Source organism: Apus apus, chromosome 7, assembly GCF_020740795.1.
Source record: "Apus apus isolate bApuApu2 chromosome 7, bApuApu2.pri.cur, whole genome shotgun sequence".
Classification (NCBI taxonomy): domain Eukaryota; kingdom Metazoa; phylum Chordata; class Aves; order Apodiformes; family Apodidae; genus Apus; species Apus apus.
Window position 1 is genome coordinate 29,164,684 of NC_067288.1, and position 26,781 is coordinate 29,191,464.

The 26,781-nt window shown below is 40.1% G+C and overlaps 1 protein-coding gene across 3 annotated transcripts; it reads left to right on the forward strand.

The window, feature by feature from the left end:
• Positions 1 to 25,829, forward strand: ATG4C (autophagy related 4C cysteine peptidase). Of its 3 annotated transcripts, none has more exons than XM_051624511.1 (11): positions 1 to 84; positions 3,227 to 3,357; positions 4,626 to 4,709; positions 5,346 to 5,579; positions 8,628 to 8,958; positions 10,822 to 10,892; positions 12,357 to 12,493; positions 16,075 to 16,153; positions 16,820 to 16,896; positions 20,800 to 20,919; positions 24,568 to 25,829. In XM_051624511.1, the coding sequence occupies exons 2-11, from the start codon at positions 3,282 to 3,284 to the stop codon at positions 24,736 to 24,738; spliced, it is 1,380 nt and encodes a 459-aa protein (XP_051480471.1). In that variant the 5' UTR covers positions 1 to 84; positions 3,227 to 3,281; the 3' UTR covers positions 24,739 to 25,829. The 3 variants fall into 3 exon arrangements, with proteins under 3 accessions (XP_051480471.1, XP_051480470.1, XP_051480472.1); XM_051624510.1 differs by lacking the exon at positions 1 to 84 and adding an exon at positions 277 to 337; XM_051624512.1 differs by lacking the exons at positions 1 to 84; positions 24,568 to 25,829 and adding exons at positions 277 to 337; positions 21,093 to 24,561.
• The last annotated feature ends 952 nt before the right edge of the window (positions 25,830 to 26,781 follow it).

A 26,781-nucleotide genomic window follows, 5' to 3' on the forward strand; every position in this document is an offset into this window, starting at 1 on the left:
AGCTGTAGTCTGGCGCGGTTCCCTCACGGCCGGACCCCGGGAGGCCGCTCCCCGGCCGGCTGCGCCACGGATCTCACCGGGCGGGTAAGCGGCGGCCCCGCCGCCTTCTTCCCGGGGGTGGCGGCGGACTCGCAGCGGGTCGCCGCCCGAGCGGCTCTTCCGCCCCTTTACGGCGGCCGCGGAGGGCCGCGGCGATGGCGCGAGCGGGGACGCGTTGCCCGCCCGCCGCCCCGCACCGGCGGCGGCCCCGGCAGCGGGGAGCGGGGAGCGGCCGCGGAGGAACGCGGGGCTGCCCGGGAGCGGGGCTGCCGGGGAGCGGGGCCCGCGGCGCGGGAGGGTGAGTCGGCCCCGCGGTGGCGGCCCCGCCGGTCGCACCCGCAAGCGGCGGCCCCGCCGGTCGCACCCGCAAGCGGCGGCCCGGGCCCGCGGCTGCGCTCCCGACCGGCCCGTCTGTGGGTCCTCTAGGGTCGGGCCCGCGTTCGGGGCTCTCCCGCTTCCCCGAGTCCCTTCCTGGGGCGTGCGGCCGCGGTGGCGGTGGGGACCGCGGCGGGCTGGGAGCGAGCGGAGCCGCCAGGCAGCCCGGGCTGACCTCCCGTCCCGCCGGAACCCCCGTCCCGCCGGCTGCCTGCCCGCACAGCCCGCACAGCCCGCACAGCCCCGCTGGCCTGGTGCGGGGATACATAGACCCGCCTGCCCCGACTGTGGGGAGCCGGGGCGGTGACAGCCAGCAGCTCCTGCTGGGCCTTTGCCACAGGGTTTGTTTTAAAACGCTGTGTTTCTTCTCCTGCCCTTTACGAATTATTATTTCTGCCTGTCTTAATATGTGCTTACAGCTGAAAAAGAGTGACTCCTTAAAACTGACCTCCTGGCATGATTCTCTGTCAGGGACTTCAGTGCAGGTTTTGCTGACAGCCTTTGCTAGTTCTCTTTCTTTCCAGGTAGTGCAGGAATTCTTGATGATGATCTTAATTCTTGATGAATGAAGATAATCTCCTCACAGACTGGGGACTGGGGGCTCTGAGAGGACAGGACTTCATTTTTCACTCAGAGGGGTGTCCTGCTGCTTGGTGAAGTAACATCGTCCTAGTAACGTACACTCCAGATAACTTCTTTAATGAGACAACTGCAGTGTCAAACCATTCGCTTTAGATGTAATAATGGGGTTGCACTGTGCCCGTTGGGCTTTAATCTGTATCCCCTGTGACCTTCTGGTGCTGTGCCATTAATTTCAGAGGAGCTATTACTGATGCCTTCTTACATCGATGGGAAGAGTCTGCATTTTTCCAGTGGAATAAATGTGCCTGTTTTGTCTTAGCATCCTTCTCAAAAGTCCTTTTCACATCTTTAGCATAATGCTAGGGAAGAAATGTAACTGGATGAAAGAAAAATGTGCTGTGATGACCACTGTCTTTTAAAGGAAAATGAGCTGCTTTCTCATTTCAGTATTTTCCTTCAGGCCCTTTCAGAACAGCAGAGTTTGTTTCATTTCTAATTTTAGCCAGAGGGAGCTTTCACAGGTATTGGCTGTTAAGGCAGTCGGTGGCCTCTGCATAAATGAGTGTTGCTGATGGATCATGTGGGGACAGACTGGACCAAACACATCTCCTGAGGAAGTTGATCTGACCAGCTTTTTTTGTTTGTTTGTTTTTATTATTCCTAAAGAAAAAATAAGGGAAAAAAAGGCAGAAAATTAAACCCCAACCTTAACTTGTCTTTCCTTCCCCTGCAAAAGTCCAGCTTTAACACAGGGCTCATCATAGTAGTCTTGTAAGCATTTGTTATTTTCACTAGCAAGAAGATGTCAGCCTTCCCCCATACTGGTGAGCTTGCATTGCCTCTTGTTCTGTTAAAAATAACTTTTATTAAGTAATACAATGCAATAGTGGAAAAACATGCTAGGGATGGCTTGGGCAGTAGGCTGCTCCTTTCCTTGCCCTACCCAAAGACCCCAGAAAGTGCATCTGTGTGAGCACCCTCAGGCTCTGAAGGCATTGGCACCCCGACATCTTCATGCTCCCTTCAATTACACTATCAGTGCCTAGACTGTACTTAAAATATGCTCCCAGTGGAGAGAAGTAATTTGATCCCAATTCAATGGAGAGTAACACATGGAAAAGAAAATACAGTTCTAGATTCTCCTTTTAAAGCAAGAGGATTATGTATGGCATCAGTGATGGTATGTGCCTCTGATCCAAATGTGTTAATTAAATGAGAAAATTAACTTTTGTTCACATCATCTGATGTTATCAGAGTTTAGCTAAAATACAGCGAAGGTCGCAGTGATCGACTACTGATCAACTTCTGATGTCAAGCAAGACATCTCAATTTTTCTGCTATCTCTGCAAGGATTTGGGCTACCAAATATCATAAAGAAAACCTCTTTCTATCAGCCATTTTAAAGGGAACCACTGGCAGGATGCATGCAGTGAAGGAAGCTCTGCTAATTCATAGCAAAACCTCCTGTTACCAATGGTGCAGGTGGAGCATCTGACCCATTTTCTCAGGTTTTTTAGAAGCAGGGATAAAGGCAGTATATATATTCTTTCTGTATTATTACCAGTTTAGGGTGCTGTTAAGGTGAAGCCCATCTTGTCTTGCAGTTCAGAGTCAGTAAAAGTGCATTCCCTCCCACCACGTCCCCTTGGAAAATTTATAATCAGTTATTAAAAAATTTGTCTGCTCTGTAGTGGTTTTTACCACCATTTTACCACTTGTGATAGAGCTGGAGTACTGTAGACAGCACAATCAAATCAGAAGAGTGCCTTCTTTTGCACTGCAAGGAATAACTAGAAGAGAGGTAAAGTAAAAATGGATTTTAAGCCAGTATTCTACTCATCTTACTGTATTCCATTCAGCAGAAAAGAACAGCATCTTTTCTATTCAGTGAAATGGATCGTAGCTCTTCACTTCACTGGCAGTTAGAAGGTGTGTGCCAGCACAGGCTGTGTGCTCTACCTCAGGTTGTTGTGCAATAGAGAGCTGTTGGAGAACATTATCTTTTATTTACCTTTGTATAGGAATTTTATTGATGCGTATTTGGAATTAAATGTTTTTATTACTTATTCATGGAACATGCGAGTGCTTCTCACTCCCTGGCAGTGGAGGATTCTCCAAGTTTATTGCTGTTTCTGGTCACATTAGGCTTATGTACCAAAGTGGGCTGGTGGTTATGCCCTACCCTGTGTTCTCAGTGCCCAGGGATATCTTTATATTTTTGTTTTTACAGTAGCAGAATTGAACGTCTTACAAGACAGCGATGGCTTTTTCTCTAGAATTTGAATATGGAGGCCACAGGGACAGATGAAGTAGAAAAGATAAAATCAAAGTTTATGTCTGCTTGGCACAACATGAAATACAGTAAGTGAAACTGCATGGTGAAATCCTGTCTCCATTGAAATGAGTGGAGTGTTTCATGTTGACATGAGTGGGATCACGATTCAGAAGCTTAACTAATATCAATAATAAATGCAATATGGCCCTTGAAACCATTTTTAGTTTGCTACAATAAACAGCCTGATTAAACCAACTGGTTTAGCTTTTCATTTTTCAAATAAATTTGCATAATTTCCTTCAGAATTACTTATTTGGAAAAGAGTACCTACATTATGTAAATGGCACAGATTTTTAAACAGGGGTAACATGGAATCTTCTGTGCAAAGATTTTTCATTTTTACATGTACTTTTCTGGAAAAAAAAAAAAAAAGGTTGATGTATGAAACACAAACCCCACTGAAGAATCTACTTCACACACTTGAGTAACATTCTTTTCCACAGTTGAACATCAGTCATTTGTTTATAAGCAACCAAACTTCCAAGTTTGACTTTATTAATCTCTCCTGAACTTTAATTTTTCTTCCTTACCTCTAGGACTGAGGTTGCTCAGATTGACCACCAGGTTTCTGATAAAATTTGTTAAATCTCATAAATGAGCCTTGGAGGGGTCTGGCAAGATGAAAATATACTTTTCTTCTACATTTTTTAAGGCTACCACATGGCTGAAGGGGAATGGTAGTTGTTACACCCTGTATGTGGGAGGAAAAGTTCAAGAAACTTTATGGCCTTAGGATACAAACAACCACAGGATTTAGATTTCAGTGGAAAAGCTGCTGTCTGGGGCCATGGTCAACACCTCAAAACTGAATTCTGGTCCTTTGAATTTTTAGACCATATTATACTACCTTTTTTGTGTCTGAAATCTGCACTTTAATTTTGTGATGAGGTGTGCTTAATTCATCCTACAGGAAAAGCAGTACTCCGTGCATTTTCATTGGTCAGATGCATGTTCCCGTAGGAGTTGGAAAGCTCATAGAATCAAACTAAGCACTAATGAATTCATAATAGACACAAAGGAATTTAAGCAGTTTTTCTGTATCCTAACAATTTCTGCACAGTAGAACCATTGTATAAACTTTCATATCTGGGAAACATTGTTACTTTTAAACCAGAACTCTGTGTTCTGTAGAACTATTAAACTTTTTGTTACTTAGGAAAGCAAAACCCATTATCAGTACATGTTCTTTATATTCCCATTTGATGGGTTACCCTTGGCTTAACCAGATGCTATTAGAGATGCCTTTTCAGAATATTTCAGTCACAAATTTGTCATTTTTTTGCATCTATTTTAGGTTGGGTGTTGAAAACAAAAACTTACTTCAGTAGAAACTCTCCAGTCTTTCTGTTGGGAAAATGTTACCACTTCAAAACTGATGGTATGTACATAGGACTTAACTCATTCCAGTCTTCTTTGGCAGGAGCTCTGTGGACATATTTTTAATCTCCTAGAAAGACCCTCATTGACAGTTAGCAAATTAGAAATGTAAATATTGAAAAGCTAAGAAAATACTTCTTTAAATGCCCAGCACCACCAGTAATGTAACCCATCCCAACCTGCTTCGTTCAGATTTGACACTGAAGTCTTATTCTTTCTGTACATGTTAGTGCTGTGTACTTCATTTCCCTGTCAATTTGAGATGGTACTTTTAAAAACTCCTAGATGAAATAGTGCCAGTTCCTGGACTGACAGCCACTACACCAACACCCTCGTTACCATTTTCCTGTATGCAGTCTTCTAAGAATCTCTATTTGACCATTTACACTTGGGTGAATTAGGCAGTTACTTTCAAGTCAGTGATTCCACTGGCACAGGATTGTTGGCTGCACTGCTCTGTATTTTTTTCCAGCTGGCACATTTCTGTTGTGTTTGCTTTCCAGTTTTCCTGTCTTGTGGTTGAAATGCTTGTTACTTTTTGCAGGTTTGCCCCTTCTTTCTCATAGAATAGTTGGATGTTCTTACTTTCCTTCTGACAACACCAAGTTACAACTTCAGTTTGTGCTTTGCCTTACAGATTCTGGTGAACTCTCTACAGATGGGTCCAATTTTGATCAAATCAACACAGAGATTTCAGGAAATGTTGAGGAGTTTCGTAAGGATTTTATTTCTAGAATATGGCTGACATACAGAGAGGAATTTCCTCAGATTAAGGGGTCTGCATTAACAACAGACTGTGGTTGGGGCTGCACCCTGAGAACAGGTCAGATGCTGTTGGCTCAAGGTCTTACGCTTCATTTTCTTGGTCGAGGTAAGTTATGAGAGAAGATCTCTGTGTTTGGCACGAGAAGAATGGGTGCTCTGTAGGGAGTGGGATGGTCTTTATGTAACACAAAGCTGAAGTGTTGGTGGTTCTGCACTTTTCACTACTTTTGGAATTGTTACATTGCATCAGAGCAGTGATCTAGCTGTCCTACTCTAGCACCTCTGAAAAAGGGCATACCAAGGGGTGTCCAAGGAAGATACTGGAAACTTCACAGAAGCTAAATGTGAAGTAACATATCAAACCAATTGTGATCCCATACCTGGGTATTGTTACTATCCATGCAACATCCAGTTCTCTTCAGTCTTGCTAATCTCTTAGACTGAAGGTGTGGAACTGAATTACACAGCCCATAGCTGAGGGCTATGGAAAAAGTAATGTTCTTTTATCAGTTTCAAAGCTGTACCTTATTGGGTTATTCTAGTATTAATATATTGAGTTAACAGAAGGATTCTAATCTAACTTCAGTACATAATTTTTGTGTTGAAATTTTCACTATTGAATTTCCTCCATTCCTCCCCATGAACTTACAGAGGAATTTCCCTTTTTTCCTTGTCTGTCTCAAAATACTCTCTCAGTCACTTTCAAAGAAGTAGCTTTAGGAGCCTTGGGACACTTTCCACATTCAAAGGCTAAGTGTATGTGTCCTCCTCATTCTTCCAAACTGAGCCATGTCCTGTGTATAGTTATTTTTGGTTCTCACCACCTCTTCTTTTCATCCTTTTCTCATTGCTCTTTTCAAACAATTGGCCCTGTCCTCTGTCACCACTGCTTGCTGTCAGAATGGTCCAAGACATGGGCCTGTAGCCACCCAGGCATGTTAGCTAGAGAGAATACAGTCTGTTGTTTACTCAGCCATTTGTTGCCCCCTGGGAATACTTCAATAGAAGATAGTTCTGAAGGCCTCTTTTTGATAATACTTGCTGTGCAAATATGATGTAAGCTGTGAACATAGACCCAGACAAGCTGCATCACAAAGTCTTCTTTCTTGGCAGTGTCATGACCAAACTGTCAGATTGGCTTCCTGAATGTTCCTTTTGCTGTAGATACTTAGCTCATAAAACATTCATTATCCTTTTCAAACTGACTGCAGATAACAAAATGTATGAAAATACTTCTGCTGAGATCACAAATCCCTTGCATATAACTTTTGTTTTACATATATTTAAAGAAATAAAAGATACCAGACCAGAAGACTACCTACGAATTCTGAAGTAACCCCAAACAAAAAAGCCCCAAGTTTATATCTTTAAAATCCATGGTTCCATACAATTCCTTGCACTGTCCCCCATGTACCCTAAATTGGAAAGTGATTTGGTGATTCCAGAGTGCTCATGTTTCTGTGGCAATCCAAATGTGTAGAAAAATGGGGTATGTGTGGTCTTCCTGGGCTACTTTTCTCATCACCTAGTCTTCTGACAGCTGGTGAATTATCTTTTGAAAAGCTTTTTATGAGGCCTGGGTCGCTTTTGAAACATATTTAAGTGCTTACATGAAGTTTTTCATCGCTGTTTACTCTTTTCCCAGAGATGTTTTCATTATAGTTTAATGGTGTTGTTTCTGTTAGGAAGCAAAACTTGAACAGAGTTACTAGCTGGAATACTTACACTTCCACTGCTATGTAGAATGTTCCAGCTATTGCTGAATGATGTAAATGAGTTTTTATTTTAAATATTAAGGTACTGGTAAGTTTTACTTTGAAATGGTTTTCCTTAAGACACCAACTTAAATTGGAAGCTCACTGCACAGGAACAGCAAGGCCTGTGATGTTGTTACATTGAGCTCACTCCTGCATCTGCTTGGGTCGGCAGTGGAAAATTAACACGAGTTTCACTGAGGGGTCCTGCTTGTGGCAAGAGACATTGATGTGGGGTGGTCATCACACTATAGTAAGCACTGGTGACATGGATTCTGGCCATCACCAGCAATACTTGTGACATTACTGGAGCCCTAAGTTAGATTTTAGAATTAAAATATATTGCCTCTGTGCTTCTTCTTTGTTGCTCAAAGACTTCCACGTGGATACTTCAGTGAGAATTATGAGGAGGGCTGTGGTTCTTTCTCTCTGTCAGTATTAGTTTGAAAAGGTTCCTCAGCTGCTGTGGTGGCAGCTTTCTGAACCCCCAGGAGTTCACCCAGATCTGGCTCATGGAGCAAAAGCAGCCCAGCCACAGGTTTTGTAGGGTTTGTTCCTTGCTTGAACCTGCCAGCCCTCCCCATTGTCTTCTAGAGCCTTCAATGTAAGACCTTCAGGGTATGTCCTGATCTCAGAGCACATTCACTGTGTTCCAGAGGGTTCCTGTTCCTCACATGCTTTGTGTTGTAAGTAGCAGTTTGAACTAGTGGGAGAGCCCTGAAGTCACCTGGAGAGGGAAGTGTGACTGTTCTTTAGATGTGCTGAGCCACCATTATGCTATAAACAGGAATGCCAGGATGCACTGGTAGAGAGACCTCCTGCTAGAAATGCAGACTGCAGGTACTGTTCTGAACAGTGTTTATACAGGTTTGTCTTGTAATCTAGATAAAGAATTCACAAATTTAGTACATAAAGAATCTTGCCTATTTTTCTGCTGCTGTGTTGATGTTCTGGCAGGAAGAAATCTTTGTTTTTACAGGAATAATTCCTCAGGCTTGTCTGTTGGTTTTTTTTAATAACGTGACAAGCCAGAAGAATTAAAAACAACTTTTGAAACTTCTTATGTGGAAAAAGTTATTTAGGTGGTACTTAGTAGATAATTTTTGTATTTTTACATATTTGTGTCTTTTATATCTTAACTGACTGGAATCTGACCCACTACCTCAGGTAGCATAAATTGCTAACAAATGTCCTGCTAGCAGTATTTCATTTCACCCATCATTCAGCAGAAAAGAAAAGCAAATCACATTCCACAGGAATTCTTTGTTTGCATTTTAACACTGACATTTGCATCTCAGTATGTAAAGTACATATTACAGGTTTGGGGAGCAGGGGGTTGAAAGGGATACCACCAAGTGACTGCTAAGCCTGATATGCATCCTAAAATACCTTGTCTGCAGCCTGGGTCTGGCCAGATGCACTGGACATTGACAGTTCAGAGTCTGAATCCTGGACAGCCCATACAGTGAAAAAGCTGACAGCATCATTCGAGGCGTCGCTGACGGCAGAAAGAGAACCCAAGATCCTGCCCAATCATCATCGGGGATCACTGAAGAGAAACTGGGATGACAATGAAATGAGAAATGAGGTTTATCATAGGAAAATAATTTCTTGGTTTGGCGACTCTCCACGGGCAGCTTTTGGGTTACATCAGCTCATAGAATATGGAAAGAAGTCTGGAAAAATTGCGGGAGATTGGTACGGGCCTGCAGTGGTTGCACATATTTTAAGGTAAAAACACCTTTATTCTTTGTTGTTACTGTGCCTTACACATTACAGGAGAAGCATTTCAAAGTGTCATGAGATTACTTCAGCTTAATTGAGCCTCTAACTGTTCATTATTGGCTTTGTAAAATGTCCATATTAGCAGCAATTCCAGAGATTTTGCAGAGGCAGGAAGGGAAGTAGCAGTAGGAGCAGGGATTGAACTCTAAGGCTTTGTTCAGGCTTATTTTAGGAAAAAAACCCCAACATTTCAGTTTTCCTGTATTGTGGGCAGCCAAAGTCCCTGGTATCTCTCCCAAACCCAGGCTTTTTGTAGTGCTGTGTTTAATGAAATGTTCTAAAAACTAACCACTCTTTCAACCTTGGAACATGCATAACATTATAGATTTTTTTTTTACTGTAACCTGGGGGCTGTAATGTACTGATAGTGTAATGAAATGTCAGAGCTAAAATTGATGTTTTCAGCATTTCTTTGCACACATCAAATTCTTGTGAAACTGTAAATGTATGGGACTATTAATATTATAATTATATCATAGTAAAAGTAAAGGGTCTGTGACATTCAGTGTGGTTAAAAAAAAAAGTGGAAAGTCAAATTTCTCCATACTTTGTGCCTTTATATTCCATTTCTTGGAATATTACTCATTTTGTTTGGTTTGGTTTGGGTTTTTTTATAGCCTGATATGCTTATATTTTTAGTGTATTCCTGTTTACCTATAAACTGAATCACTGATAAGTCATTTTAAGCAGCAGAAGCCAAAGTTTCTAATTTTAGCTGTGTATATGTGAATAGAATCAGTTGGTATTTAGCATAAAAGGATGTTAATCTGAAGTGAATCTGTACTGAAGTAATCAGGTGGATATGTGTGCATACATGTAAATGCACACAGTGATGGCAGGGGTTAGCACTATTTATGTGCTGTCTTCTATCTTTTTTTCTGATGATAGAAACTGCCAGAATTCTTTTTGCTTGCCTGAAGTGGCAGTAGCCTGTTTTCCTAAAGGGAGGGGGGGAGGAATTTGGTCCAGAATTTCATCCAACACAACAAACCCACAGTGGTTTCCAGCACTGCAAAGGTTTCCAGGTTTCCTTTCCTAGCTCTCCTTTCTCACAGCAGCACTAACCATGTCGAGCTCTCTCATAACTGCAGAATGACTGTATTAAATGATTCCTCAAAATATATTGTGAAATAAAGGGATAGTGACCATTTAATACAAGCATGTATTGAAGTAAAAGCCTAACCTTCTATTTTGAACAGTTTAATTTCTTTAGAAATGTTGTCTTTGATTGATGATCATGCTTCAGACTATTGACATATATTTTCTTTTTAGTTTTTAGGTCCATTACTCTTACTCTTTTGAGGGTAGTCTAGTAGTGCAGTAATACTGTTGAAAGTTTTGGTGAAACCTTGCTGCTTTTTCATGTGCTAGCCTTTATTTCCATAGACACGAGGTGCTAATCTGGGGCTAGTTCTCTGAACTGAGGTCAACTGAAGAGATCTATTGAGTTGAAAAGAATATTTTTGCCAGCAGATTTATCATCCCAATAGACATGACAAAGATAATTATAAATTGAGAGAAATTAGGTAGTGAATGTGCATTTCATTGTAAGTTAATGTGTTTCTTAGGGTGCTTTTTTTGTTGGAGTATACCCTGGATGTTGGTATCCAGGGTTTCCAAATTAACAAACCCCACCTCCCCCCATCCCTGTTTGTCAGAAATGAAAGATGTCTTGAATTTAAACAAAACAAAAAAACAAAACAAATAATTAAACCAAACCTGTGTCAAAAAATCAAGTAATTTCTGTATATTTACTGTCAATTTCTTTAAAATCAGAGATGAGTTAAATAGTTTTGTGTTTGTACTTAGAAAAGCTGTTGAAGAAGCAAGAGACCCTGAGCTACAAGGAGTAACAGTCTATGTTGCTCAGGATTGTACAGGTAAATGTTGTGATTATGTAGATTTCTTGCAAATGTTTTTATAGATGCTTTTTATGCCTTTCTATAAGCATTTAGTAGTAGAGGTCTAAAGAAAAAAACAAACTCAAGAATGGATCCACAAAATTGTGATATGTAAACAAAGGGGTTCTTGGTATCTGCAGATGTTTGCTTTTTTGAGAAGCAGACATCACAACTTGAAAGCTTCTTAGATGGCTTGTTTGGTATCTTAGAGTGGAAGAGAGTGGAATTCCAAATCCAGCAAGATAACTTTCCTTTCAATCTGCCTATTGTAACTTTTTAATTTGGGTTTAAATCAGCAATCTGCTCTGGACTTTCTCCAATGCTGTTTTAGCCATAACATAGTAAGAACTTCCATATCTTAATAAAAATAACCCCAAAAATTCAACCAAACCATTGACAAATACTTCAATTAGATTTGTTAGTTGCATTTATCTTTTGCATCACAGGATTTCCTTGTACCCGTTTTTCTAGTGGAAAAAAATGACTGCACCAGTCTCTGAGAACAGTAAGGAGTCATTTTTGCTGGAGTTGAAAGATGTGAGCAGGACTGTGAACTAGTCAGTGGTGAGCTTTCTCCTGCTCCAGCCTGGCCTTTTGGACAATCAGTAACAGGCAGAGGAGCTTAGAGCTCTGGATGTTCAGGAGCCAAAAGTGATGACAAGAAAACCAAACATGTCGTGACACTGTACACAAATGTAAAGACAATAGTCTTTCAAATCTGAGCACAGTGTGTTTCTTCAGTAGCTGTGTTTAGCTGCCAGAAATTTTATTTATTGCATTAACTGATCCTGGGATAGGAAAGACAAGACCCACATCCCTGGGTAATCAATCAAACTGCTTTTAAAGAGACACTGTTTAACCATACTCTACAAACCAGTTTCACCTGACTTAGGAGGACAGTGGAACCTTAACATTCTATTAATTTTTCACTTCTTTGTTCTGGGGATGATTTTCACATCTCTCCTACTTTGGAGAGAATAAGCAATAATATTACATTTAGTTTTCCACTCCTTTTCAGTCACTGCATTGTGTTATCTTTAGACAGTGAACTTGATTATTTATTAAAAGCAATTATTGTTGTTGTTCCTTTAACATGTAGATGTTTCTGTTAGTTGTAGGCTCCTTTTAGAAGATGTTTCTATGAAGTGAATAAATATTTATTTGGCTTCTCCTAACCTACCCCCTCTGCATTTCCTTGGCAATGTGTCTTATCTCAGCAGCAGCAGATTACCATTCTCCAAAATGCTGCTGAAAATAGGGAGGCATAACTCTGTTCTTCATCAGAGTTGTTTTCACTGGGAGTTATATTTCAGGAGGACAGTCATATTTTGAAGAACTGCAGCAGCTTTAGTTTGTCAAACTAAGTGATGACATGTAGGTGTGTCTTTGTAAAAACTAGCTGATATATTTTAAATATTAATATTTCTGTGTGTCTCCTTCCAGTCTACAGTTCAGATGTTATTGACAGACAGTGTTCTTCCGTGGGTTCTGGAAAAGCAGACACAAAAGCTGTAATTATATTAGTTCCTGTGAGACTCGGTGGAGAGAGAACAAACATGGACTACTTAGAGTTTGTAAAGGTATGAAATGAGTTCAATCGTTTTTCAAATAGTAGCACTAGGTGATATGAAAAGCAACTTCATGATGGCAATCTTCTTCCTGTTAAATGTGTGGTGGTGATTTTACAGTGGAAGGTTGTAAAGTTTGACTTTACAGATTTTAAATTCCCCTATTACAAGATCAGACATAATTGCAGAGCACATGATGTCCCTTGGTAAAGCAGTGATGACTGTCCTACTCCTGAAGTAGCTACCTGCAAAGACAATGCATTGGCCCCAATTATAAATGGCAATTTAGTTACATATGCCATTGGAGTTAGGCTATATTAAGGATCAGTCAGCATTTAAAAATATAAATACACCAAATTACTTATTCTGTTTCTTAATTCCTTAAATGTCAAATGGGTTAAGGTTGTTCCATGTATCTTCTTCCCATTTTCTTTTGTCTTTTTCTTCCCCTTAAGACAGAGGATAAACACTACTTCAAGTGTTTCTTCACAATCTGGACATTAGGATGAATGTTTCTAAGGACAGTGATGCAGGGGTGGCAAGCAGTTACCACAGATAAAAAGGAACTGGAAAAAAGTAGAACTCAAGGAGAAAGCAGGAGGGAGGAAAGTCTATGCTGTCCTCTGTTTTTTCAGCAGAGGTTCTGCATATGTTTTTAACCCCTGAGGATGTTCTGTACCTCTTGAGCATAGAAATACTTCTTTTAGTGAGGAGATTGTTCTCATAGCTCTGCTGCTTCATCATTATCCATGCAGCTCTTTATCTGTCTTTAAATTCTTGGTTTAGTTTTTAAAATACCACAGTGTAGTGGCATGAATAAAACCTGAGTCTCTTACACCTTTTTTTTTTCGGGGGGTGCAGGGGATGAGACCGTCTGTCTATGTAGAATTGTAGGAAAACATTTGGCTTTGAATGGCCTGGGAAGACAAGAGTGATGAAGCCTTTTATTTAAGTGATGAACACTTAAATTGTTTGTTTGGTTTTTTTTTTATTTATTTCCTGATTCTTTTCCTTGTACTTTCAGACAGTTTGCTTTGGAAAAGTTTCAGTTCTTTTCTGATTCATTCTGACACAGCAAAGATCAGCCTGTGGTTGCAGACGTGATCTACAGTAACCTTTCCTTTCAGTGTTCACTGCAGAAAAGCCTTTGAATCAGTCAGGGCCAGGAAAACACACGGGGCCTTCATTTGTGAGCTCACAAACAGCTGCTTCTGCAACTTTCATAAGGCTTTCTCAGCGAAAGAAAAGTGACTCCAGCTCTTTAATGCTGTCTTTTCTTATTGACAGATACCTATGGCTACTTTTACCCTGCAGAGGCTTTCTCAATTTAGCTCTCAAAAACACTCCTTTGCCAGAGTAAAACATGTCTGGGTGGCAGAGTTTCACTGCACAGTCATGGCATCTGAGCTTGCCTTGTGCAGCAGCTTTACTGAGGTGATTTCTGCTACTCATTTACCAGGGCTGGTCCTGCGCTTTGCAGTCTGGGGTAATGGAGACTGTGATAAGAGGCCTTTCAATTGCATAGATTAGTCACTCCAATCTCTGTCTTGACTGCTCACAAGAAGTGACTACATTTCTTGGGCTCTGGATTTAAGTTAAAAATGCAGATTTTAGAATGTAGTACTAGAGGTAATTTTTACAAAGGATTTTATATTTATGGATGAAAATTGATAAATTTTTTATAATTCACTTTTACAGGAAAATTCCCATAGATTAAACTGTTATTCATTACTCTAAGTAGCTTTGCTCCCTTTCTTTCACCCACAGAGGATGTGTCCTCCTTTGCTGTTCTAGCCTTTGCCTCTGATCTGCCTCCATGTTCTGGAATGCTCAGCCATGCAGCAGCATTTTCTAAAAAAAGCTTTCTCATTCATATTTTAAATAAGCAACATATTCTCTTAAGCTGCAGAAAACCATGCTGGAGCTGACTTTGTTAGCCTGTCAGGTGAGGGGTACAGCACGTTTTGGTATGTTACACTGCTTTATTATTGTCTAAGCAGAGAAAAAATGATCTCACTGAGAAGCTTTGGTCTCACTAGTACATGAAATATCAATTATTTTTTGGAGAGATATTTTCCCTACTTCTACAGTGATAATGTAATGGTTATACTTTTAATGGTTGATCTCTTAGATGAGAGGATATAGATACGACTGCCAGCTCAGGGAGATTGCACTTCAGCTCAATAGATAGTCTTCTGGATTCCTGCCCCACTTTGGGCAAGTGTCCAAATTCTTGGACCAAATACTTCCCTAGTGCCACAGGAAAACCACAGTGATTTATAAACATTTAAAGGTTGTTCAGTTTTCCGAGTATTTAATGATCTTGGGCTTCAGTTGCATTAGAACAGTTGGGCTCAGTTTTCCAAAGTGCTCAGTGCTGGCAAAATTCAGCTCCCACTGGAGTTGGTGGGATAACTAATGGAGAACTGTGCTAAGCCAAGACTGAAGGCTCACAAAAATCTTAACGAGCCCTGTTAAGAAACAGAACCTCAGGAAGAGCAGAAATATGTTGAAGGGAGAGAAGGAGGAAACTCCTCCTTGCCTTCCTCCCTCCCTTTGCTCTGTACTTCTTTTAATAGAGAAATTAACAAGTTTGATTTCTTTGGTGTCCATGGCCTGTGCCTATGTCCAGAGCTTGTGGGTGATAGAGGAATTTCAGTCAATTATACTCCTGAAATGTTCTTACCTTGGCCAAACTGCGTCTGTAGAGGTAAATCCTTCTCCCCAGCACTAGAAGGTGTATCCATAAATGAACATTTCATGATGTAGTGTTAAGTCCTCTAGGTTTGTGTGCCAAGACAGACACATGGATTATAGAACCCAACTCTTTGCAGCCTGAATGAACAGCAGTACACTGCAGCACTGGTGTGACTGTGGCCCATGGCTCATGTCCCAGCTCTTTCTGTCCTTGGTGGCTGCAAGAGTGTATTTCTTCCTTTACACCTCCAGGCTGAAGAAATTCCTGTACTTCACCCCACATCCCTCTTTAAATCCTCTTAGGTCTGTTTGCAATGTCTCCTCAACATTGCTACATGCTGATGGCTGATTCCTCTACCCTGACAGTCAAAATCCAGTAAGATTTATGGAGCCTGTCTGTTGTGTGTCTCTCTCCTCCCATATTTTGGGCTGCTGTTTTTAGAGCTGTACCTGGTACAGACTCTTGCTTCAACTGGCATTTCTCCCTACAATGTACAACTTCATACCCTAGACAAACTTCTACCTTTGAAAGCAAAGAGAGCCCCCAGGGCTCATACATCCATGTAAATGTATGTGCACTCTGGAATTCTGAACACTTTTCTATCTTTTGACTATGCAAGCTGTGCTCAACTTGTCTGACAAAACATTTTGTCTCCTCCCCCAAAATAATCCTGCAATGTACGGGCATCTCATGAAAAAGGAACATCTGGTGATATGTTTTCACTTTGGTCACTTGTAAGCTTCTAAAAACTGAGTCAAGCCCCAGAAAATAATTAAATCACTCTTCTTAAAAACAACAAAAAAAGTATTTTGCCTAAAACCAGTAAAGAGCAAAGATTCAGTTTAATACTTACTTTGTTTAACACTGTCCTAATTATTGAATGTTCTGCTCATAGGGAATTTTAAGCCTTGAGTATTGTGTTGGTATTATTGGTGGCAAACCCAAGCAGTCATATTACTTCACTGGATTTCAAGGTTAGTGTTTTAATATGTTATGTCTCTTCAATATTTTTCGTTAAGAGTTAGGAAGTTAATATCAAACCCGTGGGAAATAGCATGATTAAAATAGCAAAATGAGTACCTTATTAATTCATCATATCTACCCAGTCCAGTCATTTGTCATTTACCCCATGGAGTAATTGGATTCTGTAAAATGTACATTTAATTTCTCTCGTTGCATAAACAAGGCATAATTTATCTGTTTCACCAAACTTCAGCAGCCTTTGCTGTTACTACCTGGCAGTTCTTATTTACGTATTTACTTTTTACTAGTTTAAGTGGTGTTAGTTGATGCTGCAATGACAAGCAATATATCCTTCCTGTCAGGATGAAGTAGCACAATACATTTTTCATATGCAAACTCCAGAATATAATTGTGTGTTTGTAAAAGTAATTTTATCACCAAAAATTAAATGACAGTCTCATCACTTTATAAAAATTCTGCTTATACAAGCATATTTGATTATGCAAAAGTTAATCTGGCCTGCAAAAACCTATGCTTCAGTCAATGAATATCAGCCTGGCAAGCAGTTACTTGCTTGCTTTTTTTTTTTTTCAGCTGTTCTGCATAGAAATTGGATTGTAAGCAGTGTAATAATAAGGTGTTTTTTGAATTACTTGTCTTCTGTTTTGTCCTTGTAGATGACAGTTTGATTTACATGGATCCTCATTACTGCCAATCTTTTGTAGATGTCAGCATAAAGGATTTCCCTCTTGAGGTAGTATGGATACAGACCTGGCACTGTTTTCTTCCCATATGAATCAAACACTAATTATTTAGAGATGTTCTAGCTAGCTGCATCTTTATGGTTTTACAGTTACATGTTATTTATCAAAGTTCTGCCCTTCTTTATAGGCCTATAATCAACAACAATGACCAGAGGTTAAAAACTCAAGATGAGGTTTTCATTTTTACTTCATTAATCTTTGTCTGTTTCTTTTTAATGATCAGAACACATAAAAAATAGATTATCAGTTCATTTAAGTAATTACCATCAAAGAAAACAGAAAATATTTGGAGATCTTAAACCTGAGTTATTTGGATTTGGTTTGGTTTATCTTTTTGGTAAATTTTTACTTTATGTTAAATTCAAGTTGCAATCAACATGATGGAGAGAATTACTGTAGTATTCTACAGTAGGAGCCTGCTCTCAATTTGGAAGCAGAGTTCCTATAGGTTTACTTGCTGTTTCTTTATCCAAGAATTAATATTTCTCTACTGGAGTAGGTGGTTATAATTTCAAATGTAACTTCTGCTCCTAACAACTTTGCAGGTCACTTTTTTAGCTTCATAGAAGTGGAAATTTTTGAGGCTTCTCTGAGCTGACTAGATGAATTTTACTTAAGTATTCTGAACTGTTTATTTTAAGAAGTTTTGTTTTTCTTTTTAATCAAGCTGGTTTTATGGAATAGTTTCCAGGAGACTGACAGGTCTGCAATGGCCATGCTGCATTTGTTCCTCCACTCTTTTCCACCCCTTTCTAGACAATGACTTTCTGGGTGTGTCTGGAGGTAGGGAATGCATCTTTTCAGGCCGTGTCTAGGTCTTAAATATCAGATTTGGTTTTTTTACTATGGTGTTTTCCCCTTTTTTTCTGTTAACCTCTTTCCAAATAACTTGCCTTTAAATTAGATAGAGCTAAAGGAGGTTATTGGAGAGCTTGGACTTACAAGTATCACGGGAAAACATTATCAGTTGGAGAAGTAAGTGTTCAATAGCCACAGTACTCACAGGAGAAGCAGTCAGTGCCATCCAAACTCCTCTGGATCTTGTGTCCAACTTCCAGTCCCCTCAGAGCAACTCTTCATTTGCTGCAGAAACAGTCTCTGGGTGCATCCACTGCTCATGAAATCATGAACTGCTCTAGAACAGAGTTGTTTATTAGTAGTGGTTCCTCATGCCACATTCTGCAGAGTTAACTATTCCTAAACCTAGAAACACAGCTTCAGAAAAAAACAGTGATGGTCCTTTGTGTTCTCATCAAAAGGAAGAGCTGCTAGTATATGCTGAAATTGATCACAGTACCTTAATCAAAATACCATCAACTAGTATTTAGGAAAAGTGCTTCTATATATCAAAGGACTTATACAGGCCTCTTGCTAAATCCTAGGACCAGCTTAAAGTGAACACTATGTATTTTTCCTTATTTATCCTTAATGAGGTGCTTTAATTTGCATGATGTGTAATACAGAAGATTCTCCAGAAAATAAGAGGGTTATGAATTAAAAAAGAACATAGCACCAATATGTATCAGAAAATATCCTAGACAGAAACTTATATTATTTTTAGAGATGCCTTTGATTTACCCTATTGAGATATTTGGAAGCAGAGTTGGTGAGTCCCAGCTCTACTTATTTGTGTTGTGGCAGCTGCCAGGGACTATAACCAAGATCCTTGCAGCTTTATGCTAATAACTGTAGTAAAACACAGTGCCTTCTCTGAAGATTTTACAGTTTAATTGTGTTAGCCAGACAAAAGGTGGGAAGGGCACGGAGATGCAGAGCTGAAGTGACTTCCTTAAGGTGACACTGTAGCTCAGTGGCCAAGCTACAAAAAATAAACATATTTTTGGTTTCTTTCCCATGACTAACCTTCCAGATTGTGCTGCAGGCTGGCATTAATATAAATTTCCAAATAATAATAATGTTTTAAAATGTATTTTGAAAGTACTGCCAGCTTGGCTTGATCACATCCTAGTGCTCTTCTGCAGACAGAAAATATATTGCAATTTAATGCTTAGTGCATTTAATAGTATTGTATCTTTGTCCAGAAATGTCAAAAGTAAACAGAAATTGCTTTCTTAGTGTGGATACTCACTTGTTAGATTTATCTTTAGGGAGTATTTTCAAAATTGACAAATTGTCCAGAATAAGTATGAAATCAATCCACTCCGTATTGGCTTCCAGAATCCATTTGTTTGCAGGAGTGGAAAAAAAGAAATGCATTCCTACTTCTCTTTGTTGTACAGTGATTTGTGGAGCATTAAGATGACTGCCCTGAACAGCAGAGCTGTAGCTCCATGGGGGTTGCTGAGTTGTGGGATGGAAGGAAGGGCTTCAGGGATGTCTTTGATGAGTCAGGAAGGAATATTCAAAATACAATTTCTGCATCTAAAATTTGAACAGAATTAGGAAAAAAACCAGCAGTGACTATCTTGTCTAAATATTGCTTCTTGTCTTTACCTCCGTTTTTTAGAAGGGCTTTAATAGAAATGCCCCTAAGGTTTGTACTCACAAGTATGTCAAACTGTGACACTGACTGATCTCTCAGATGAGGTAACTGCACTGGTGTTGTCTGTAGACTGACTTTTCTGACTGGCATAAAAAAGATCAAATGGGTTTCTAGTATAGAGACTGCTCCACACTCACTGTCAGGAGTGGCTGTTGCTACAGTCAAAGTAGATGGTGGCAGTTGTTAAGTTTTACCCTCTGCAGAGGAAACACGCTGGTGTTGATCCCCCTTGTTCCTCTGTCCTGGGGCTACTAAGCTGTCCTGCTCCTGTGCTGAGCAGCTCTGTGCCAGGAGAGCTGAGGGCTCTGCACAGCTCCCGGGTAAATGGGAAAGGAAATAGCAGGGAATATTTACTGGGGAACGTGGATCACTGGGGGAAGTTCCTGAGGAATAACATCCGTGTGTTCGTGCGGCGGTATCTCCGTTGCAGGGTGGTGCAGGCAGGGTGTGCTGGGATTGTTGCTGAGCTGCAGCAGGGATGCTTGTGCTTGAATAGAGGTGGGATGACAGGGTAGCCCTGCATTTAAAGGAGAATAAAGAGGCCACCTTTGAGACATGGTCAGTGGTGACAAAATAATTTCAGTTATTAGACAATGAGCTTCACCAAAACTACAGTTCCTGTAATAACCACACACATCACCAGGGCAGACAGAATATACTGATTTTTTTTCTCATAAACTGTGAATGAGGAGTGTGGGGAAGGGCTTTTTGTACTTGTTTTTCTTGTAGTATGGCTGCTGATAGCATCAGTTCACAGCACTGTCAGAGCATCATCTGTCCTTAAAAGAGATTTCATGTTAGGAAAAAAACCCCATCTCTAAAGCAGGATGTGTTTGGGTTTTTTCCTACTTGTGGGTTACTGTAATGTGATTCTGCTTCTGTGGGGTTTGTGGGTTTTTCAACCCGTTTCATTTACTAAAGGAAAAAGCATGGGGTGTGTTTATTGCATGATGTCTGTTTTATAGAGGCTGGGGGAGGGAAAGGGGCAATGGGCGGTGGCAATAAAGCAGTAATTGTAAGATAGTGCAAAAGCTGTTACAGATTCTATTTGCAGAAGAGCATTCACCTCCTCCACCTTGGGAATATCCATAAAGTACTGCTGGGAGCAGCAGCCCTTTGGCAGATTCCAAACTAACGTGGTGTTGTGTGCAAGTTTGGGGAATGCAGCATCAACAGCAGAAGGTTTTATACGTGTGGAGAAGAGCAGAATTACTTGAATGTTTGTGGGGGGTTGGAAGAAATAACTTTAATAATGTGTGCTGGGTTTAATACAAGTGATAGAGGGGATTGGATGTTAAAGCTGTTGGTGGAAAAAACAGTAAATGCACTGGTCTGTGCCATTCTCAACCTTAACCATGTATTTCATGTTTTTTAAACTTGCAACTTGCAGTCATTCCACTGTCCTTCTCCCAAAAAGATGTCATTCAAGAAAATGGATCCGAGCTGCACAATAGGATTTTACTGCAGCACTGTGCAGGACTTTGAGAAGGCTTCTGAAGAAATCACCAAGGTAGGTGTCCAAGCTACCGATGGGTTCCTTGGCCAGAACGTGTGTGTGCTGAGCATGGAGCAGGGGGGAACTGTCTGGGCTCTTTCAGACAGCATTCTTTGCTTGATATTTATTGCTGCTTTTATAACCATGAGAGATTGAGATTGTTTTTCATTCCCTCCGTTTTTACCAAGACGTTCCTTGGGTTGCGCTGGGAGAGGCGGGCGGCGCTGGCCCACGAGGTGGCACTCGTGAAATGGGAATGTTCTGCAGCGGGGATCGCCCCTGCCGAGGAGGAGTTTGGAACAGGCAGCCCGTCCCCGGGGAGGGATTTGGGTTTAAATGGAAGTATTTGATCAAGCCAAAATTGTGTATGATTTCTTGTTAGCGTAAGTGCTTTTTTCTGGTGGCATTTGAGTGTAAAGCAGCGTGTTGATGATCTGGTAGCAGTGAACTCTGCGGAGCTGGGATCACCCAACACATCTGTCTGATCGTGTCCTTCCACTTGAAAAGCCCTGGTATAGGTTCATGTAGGTCCAAGTAGTAATTGGCTTTTTTTTTTCCTTAATTATTACAGCATGTGAGTGGATGAAATAAAGCAGGGATAATACGCAGTGTTAGCTGTGGTTGGGAATAACTGTGCCTTGGGATTTTAAATAATAGACTCTGAGGGGATGCAGTGGCAGCAGAAGGTGGTCACAATATTAATATTCTAACCAGAGCAGTTATCACAGCAGCACAGACAATTACATTTGTACAGCATTTGGAACGCCCTGTTAAGTGGCATATTACGACCAAAAAATATATAAATTTACAACTTAAGGCTGTATATAATTTTTAGTAGATACTGATTGATGCTGAAGTTGTTTCTTTGATTCTCCCACAGAGGTAGAAAATAGATTTAAAGAAGCAGAAGTTCCTAAGCAATGGATATATGGAAAGTTTAAATACTGACGTTTCTTTTCATCCATGTTTTCCTGTCCTGTCATGTATGAGAAAGAATGGAATTACATGGTAAAAAAATCTAATTACAAAATCAGTTGCACTGGAAGTTCCCCTTCTCTCTTTTCCTTCTTTCTTTTAAGTACTTTTCTGAACATACCTTGTGAAAATCCTCATGGCTGATCTAAGTCTTCGAGTTATTATTTGGAATTTTACATTCTTTAGTTCTTTAATTTTATATCAATATATTTCAGGCACAGTAAGTTTGAAAATGGAGGAAAGTTTAGATACAAATACAATGTGAGGAACATTCTATCATCTTTCAATCCTTCCTTCACATCCTGTATTTTTTCCTGCTTGTCCATTCTTTTTCCCTTTGTTTGCCATTTGAGTGTGGTAACTCTTGAACTACAAGGCACAATGTACTCCCAGCGTGCCCTGTGTTGGCTAGACTAGTTCTCACTGTTTTTGTGGTCAATAAGAGGTGGGAGTAAAGACTTAGCTTTTATTACTTGAGGATAAACCTTATGAGCCATAGATTTAGAGAAAGAGATGAGAGCATTGAAATCACGAGCCCGAATGGAGTGACTGGGAAACTCCATTCAAATCACATCCAAGTTGCCTTTTGTTTTTGTACTCACTTGTTAGGCAAAAATTGTTAAGTACTTTAGTAATACCTGTAATTAAATAGCTGATAGATTAAGGACACCTAAAAGCACATACAGACTTGAGAGTGATGGATTTTACCAACCATCTGTGGTCCTACCTCTCTCTTGCCCATCCAGCACAAACACTGAGCAGGCAAAACAGCTTCAGTGGCTTCTCAACACCATGGAGCAGATCCAGGAGGTCAGCAAGAAGCTCTAGCCTTGCACAGCTCCTGGGACAGCTCTGCCTTTTCCTGGCCTTGTTACTTAACTGGTACCAGGATTGTCTTTCTGCTAACACAGTGAATTGTTTCCCTATCAAAACCATGACAGCAAATAAATAATCCACTTGGGCTACAGCTGCATTTGCCTGCTTGTAGCCCTGGTTCTTAGGAGAAATGAAAAATTCTCCTAAGAAGAACAGCAGGAATGCAGGAAGAATTCTTGCAGTGACAACAGTGGCAATAGAACACTGAAATACTAAAAAATATTGATGTTTATCAATAAACTTCTCTAGAAATCATCACTGGTATCTATTTTTTAGTTTCAAGTTATCTGTAATCCCTGAGTGAGAGGTAGTTTGATAATAATTGCAGTCATCTTAACCAAGATTACTCGACTCTTGTTCAGGCATTTGCCTGTCTGTCCAGCTCATGTTCTGTGTTTCATCACCCCTGTAATACCCAGAGAGAGGTGTAACACGTACCTGTGGAGATGGAAGTTTCAAGGAGAGCTGAACACAGCCAAGGGCAGTGGGACTGCAGGTGTGTTTCTGTCCTGCTGTGCAGGGACCACCTTTACAGGTGGGGTGGGTCAGTCCTCTGCATCCCCTCAGGTGCAGCAGTCAGATGAGTTTCCTGTTGCAAACTTGCCAGCAGGAGCTGGACTGAGTCCACAGGGCAGCAAACAGCCTTCATGTGGCTACCAAATTCTGTTCCTGCTGAGCCAGATTCTATTCAGCCCCTAGAGAGGAGAGGGTTTGCATCCAGTCATCTGGCCTTCTCAAGAAACAAAGCATTTGTAGGTCTTACAGACTTCCTTCTCAGGCTTATTTGTTACTCTTCTTTTGCTAACTACTGTGTGTATCTTTCCTGTATCTCCTGCTCTTTTACCCAGGTTTCTCATTATAGTAGCCAAATGCAATTAAACTAGGCAAGAATAAAGTGGAAAATTTCAAAATCACAGTGTAATTTATTTTTTTTTAAACACACCCATCAGCCCCAATCTTTTAAAAATAGTTCTTACTGCATAAAGGTCTATGTAGGTTTTTTACTGTTTTAGATTAAGAGCCCTTATGAAATGATGTTTAGTGATTTTAGTTCCACAGAGTGTATAGCTCTAGCTGTTTTATCAAAGCAGGTAAGAAATAAAATAAAATAAAATGAAAAAATAATCAGTTAACAAGGAAGTGTCCCAAATAGCCTGAAAGGCTGAAAAGTCTTGCAGTATTTGGCAGATTTTTATCTGCTATTAAAGGAATTTTGCTGATCTGTTTTAGTGTTTATCATTCTCCACCACCCACCTTCTACACTCTTAATTTTTCTTGTTTATAAATGTAGGTTTCTGGCACCCTTGTTGCCACAGCCTGTTATCATCATGAGTCTGGTTTTTAGCCATGCTCTTGATTGGCTATTTTACATAGGTTTACGTGTTTAAACTTTTAATAAAAACATTGATTATGGTACATGCTGATTCTACAATAAAAGCATCTCCCTGACATGCTGCAGGATTCATACCTGTGCTTGAGGGAAGCATTATGGCCATTAACTATTTTGTGGAGTTTTTTGTTTCCCTGCAAGAGCTCCAGTTTCACTGAAACAAACAGCACATCGAGGAGATCTGTATGGAACAAGATGCAGGGTTAGGCAAAAAATTAGCAGCTACCTGAAGAAGTGGAAGTAAAGGGTTATTTAATGGTAGAGGGGGGGGGGTTAGGTCATGCAATGTTTTGGTTTAATATGATGATAATCAAAATGAAACATGCATTTTTTACTTTCCAGTCATGATCAGGTAAGTAATCACTACTTGCTGTATTTTGTTACCAATTAACATTTTATCTGGTATGTGTTTTACATTGTAGATGCTGAAATCTTCATCTAAGGACAAATATCCCTTGTTTACTTTTGTAAAGGGTCATTCTAAAGACTATGACTTTGCTTCCAGTCCACTCCATGAAGAAAACGACCTTTTCTCTGAGGATGAAAAGAAAAGATTAAAAAGATTTAGTACAGAGGAGTTTGTCTTGCTTTAAGGACGTTTTACACAAGATTATTGGCAGCTGTCCAGGAGAACACTTGCTTTTTAAAAAACAAAAGATAAAAAATTGGATCTGTCCTCCTCCCCCAGGAAGGCAAGCTTGTGCTGAAACTGGTCTATTTTCATAAAGAAGATAATATTTTATATGTTAATAGTCTTTAAAATGTCATTTATAAATGTACTTACTAATTAATTTTGTTCTCTGCTAGTTGGATGAGTTGAATGTCACATTGTGCTAGTGAAAACAGAAGGAATGGTTGAGAGCCAGGTGTGCTGAAACATGCCTGCCTCCTGCTCTTGCCCTCTTAAGAAGCTTGGCCAGTCCCTAAAGCCCAGCTTGTGACCAGGAGAAATCCTGAGCAGAGGCTAACAGATCCATGGGGGTTTTATGGTGTGGGCACATGTCCATAGGTTTTGAGACCATGTTATTTCTGTTTGTAAGGAAAATGGGAGTTGAGGATTCGTGTGGTAAGGGTAGAACTCCCCTCTGTAAACCCAGCAGTAGTTCCTGCTGTAATGGTGGCACCCATCCTGAGCAGCACAGGGGGAGAGGGGGAGTTTGATCTGTCAGTAGGAATTGTCAGTTGCAATACTGATAGAATTATAGAGGCTGACTTGTGAGTTAAGATACTATTTAGCAGTATGATTTTATAATGGTTTCTCATTAAGCTTGCTTTGAAGCCTTAATATGAGGAGTGAAGATAAAGTATTACCTTTCCCCACAATTTTTAAAGGTTATACTATTAATATTAACTGCAACCAATCAAAGCAGCTAAAGACAATTATCAGAAGAGAGCAGTGTTTGTTTCCTGCTCAACTACTATAATGTTGAGGCTTCTCTCCTGTTAGTGCAGCTTTTAAATCAAAGCAAATGGAGGAGTGGGTGTTTAAATTCTGGGCTGTGATTTTTTTTTTATTATTATTATTTTGATACATGTTACTACTGCACAAATGATTACTTGATGGTGTGCATTCTCAGATTGCAAACAAATGTACAGGAATAGTTTCATGTTTTAACAAAGTAAATGCAATATTTAAAATCCATATTAGCACTGCTTGGAAAATAAAAAAGGTGTGAAAACATTAGATACATGTGCCTTTTATATTAATATTAGATCCTCTAAGAGTGAATATAATCCTGCATCTAAACCAATATTGTAAGGTGAGAATACTCTGTTTATTTGCAATAAAGGCAAATTTTATTGTTGTGTTGTAAACCAAATGTTAACCTGCTCTAAGTGCTGCTTAGGCACAGAAGGCACAAACGTTGCTGATCCAAATAATAAGCATCACGTGTAGTCATTAAAGCACCTTTTTTTCCTTTTATGAGAAAGAAGTGACTAATAGATTTCAGGCAGAACCAGCTCAAGTACATCTGTCTGTCAGGGCAGTGGGAACTGAGTTAATATTCCAAAAAGCCAAAAGGAAATTTTGTTCACTTGTTCTCAGGGAAAAAAATCCACCACTTGTCATTTGTCTAAATTAGTAACCTCTGCACTGTTGAATCCTACTAATAATTGGCATAATTTTACTTCTAGGTGGTGCATATATGTGAGGATGTTTGGCTTCATCTTACTTAATATTTTTCATTAATAGCCCAGAAGAGGGAGTAAACAACATCTTTATGGAATTTAGATGTCAAAATGAAGAGAATTGTGAATGTCAGGGAGAGGTAGAAAATGGGAGATTCCTGTTTAGTGAGGCACAATTTAATGTAGCTTTAGCAGAAATAATGCAAAACAGTTGAGTGGTTCTGTGTGGTAACAGGGGACAGGAAATTAGACATGAAGCTGTACTTTGCTTCCACATTTGGAAAAAAAAAAGCAATCCTATGCTGCATCATTAAAAGCTCCTGTCACAGAGCAGGGGGATGTAATTGGTATAAGCTGATTTCACTGATGCTCTCCTTTCTGCTTACCTTTCCACGAGGAAGACATTAACTAATTAAAGTGCACAGAAGAACAGCAAAAATGCTCAGGAGCCTGCGGGGCTGGATTTAAGGCAGATGAACTTGTAGAGCTGAGACTTTGTCAGGCTG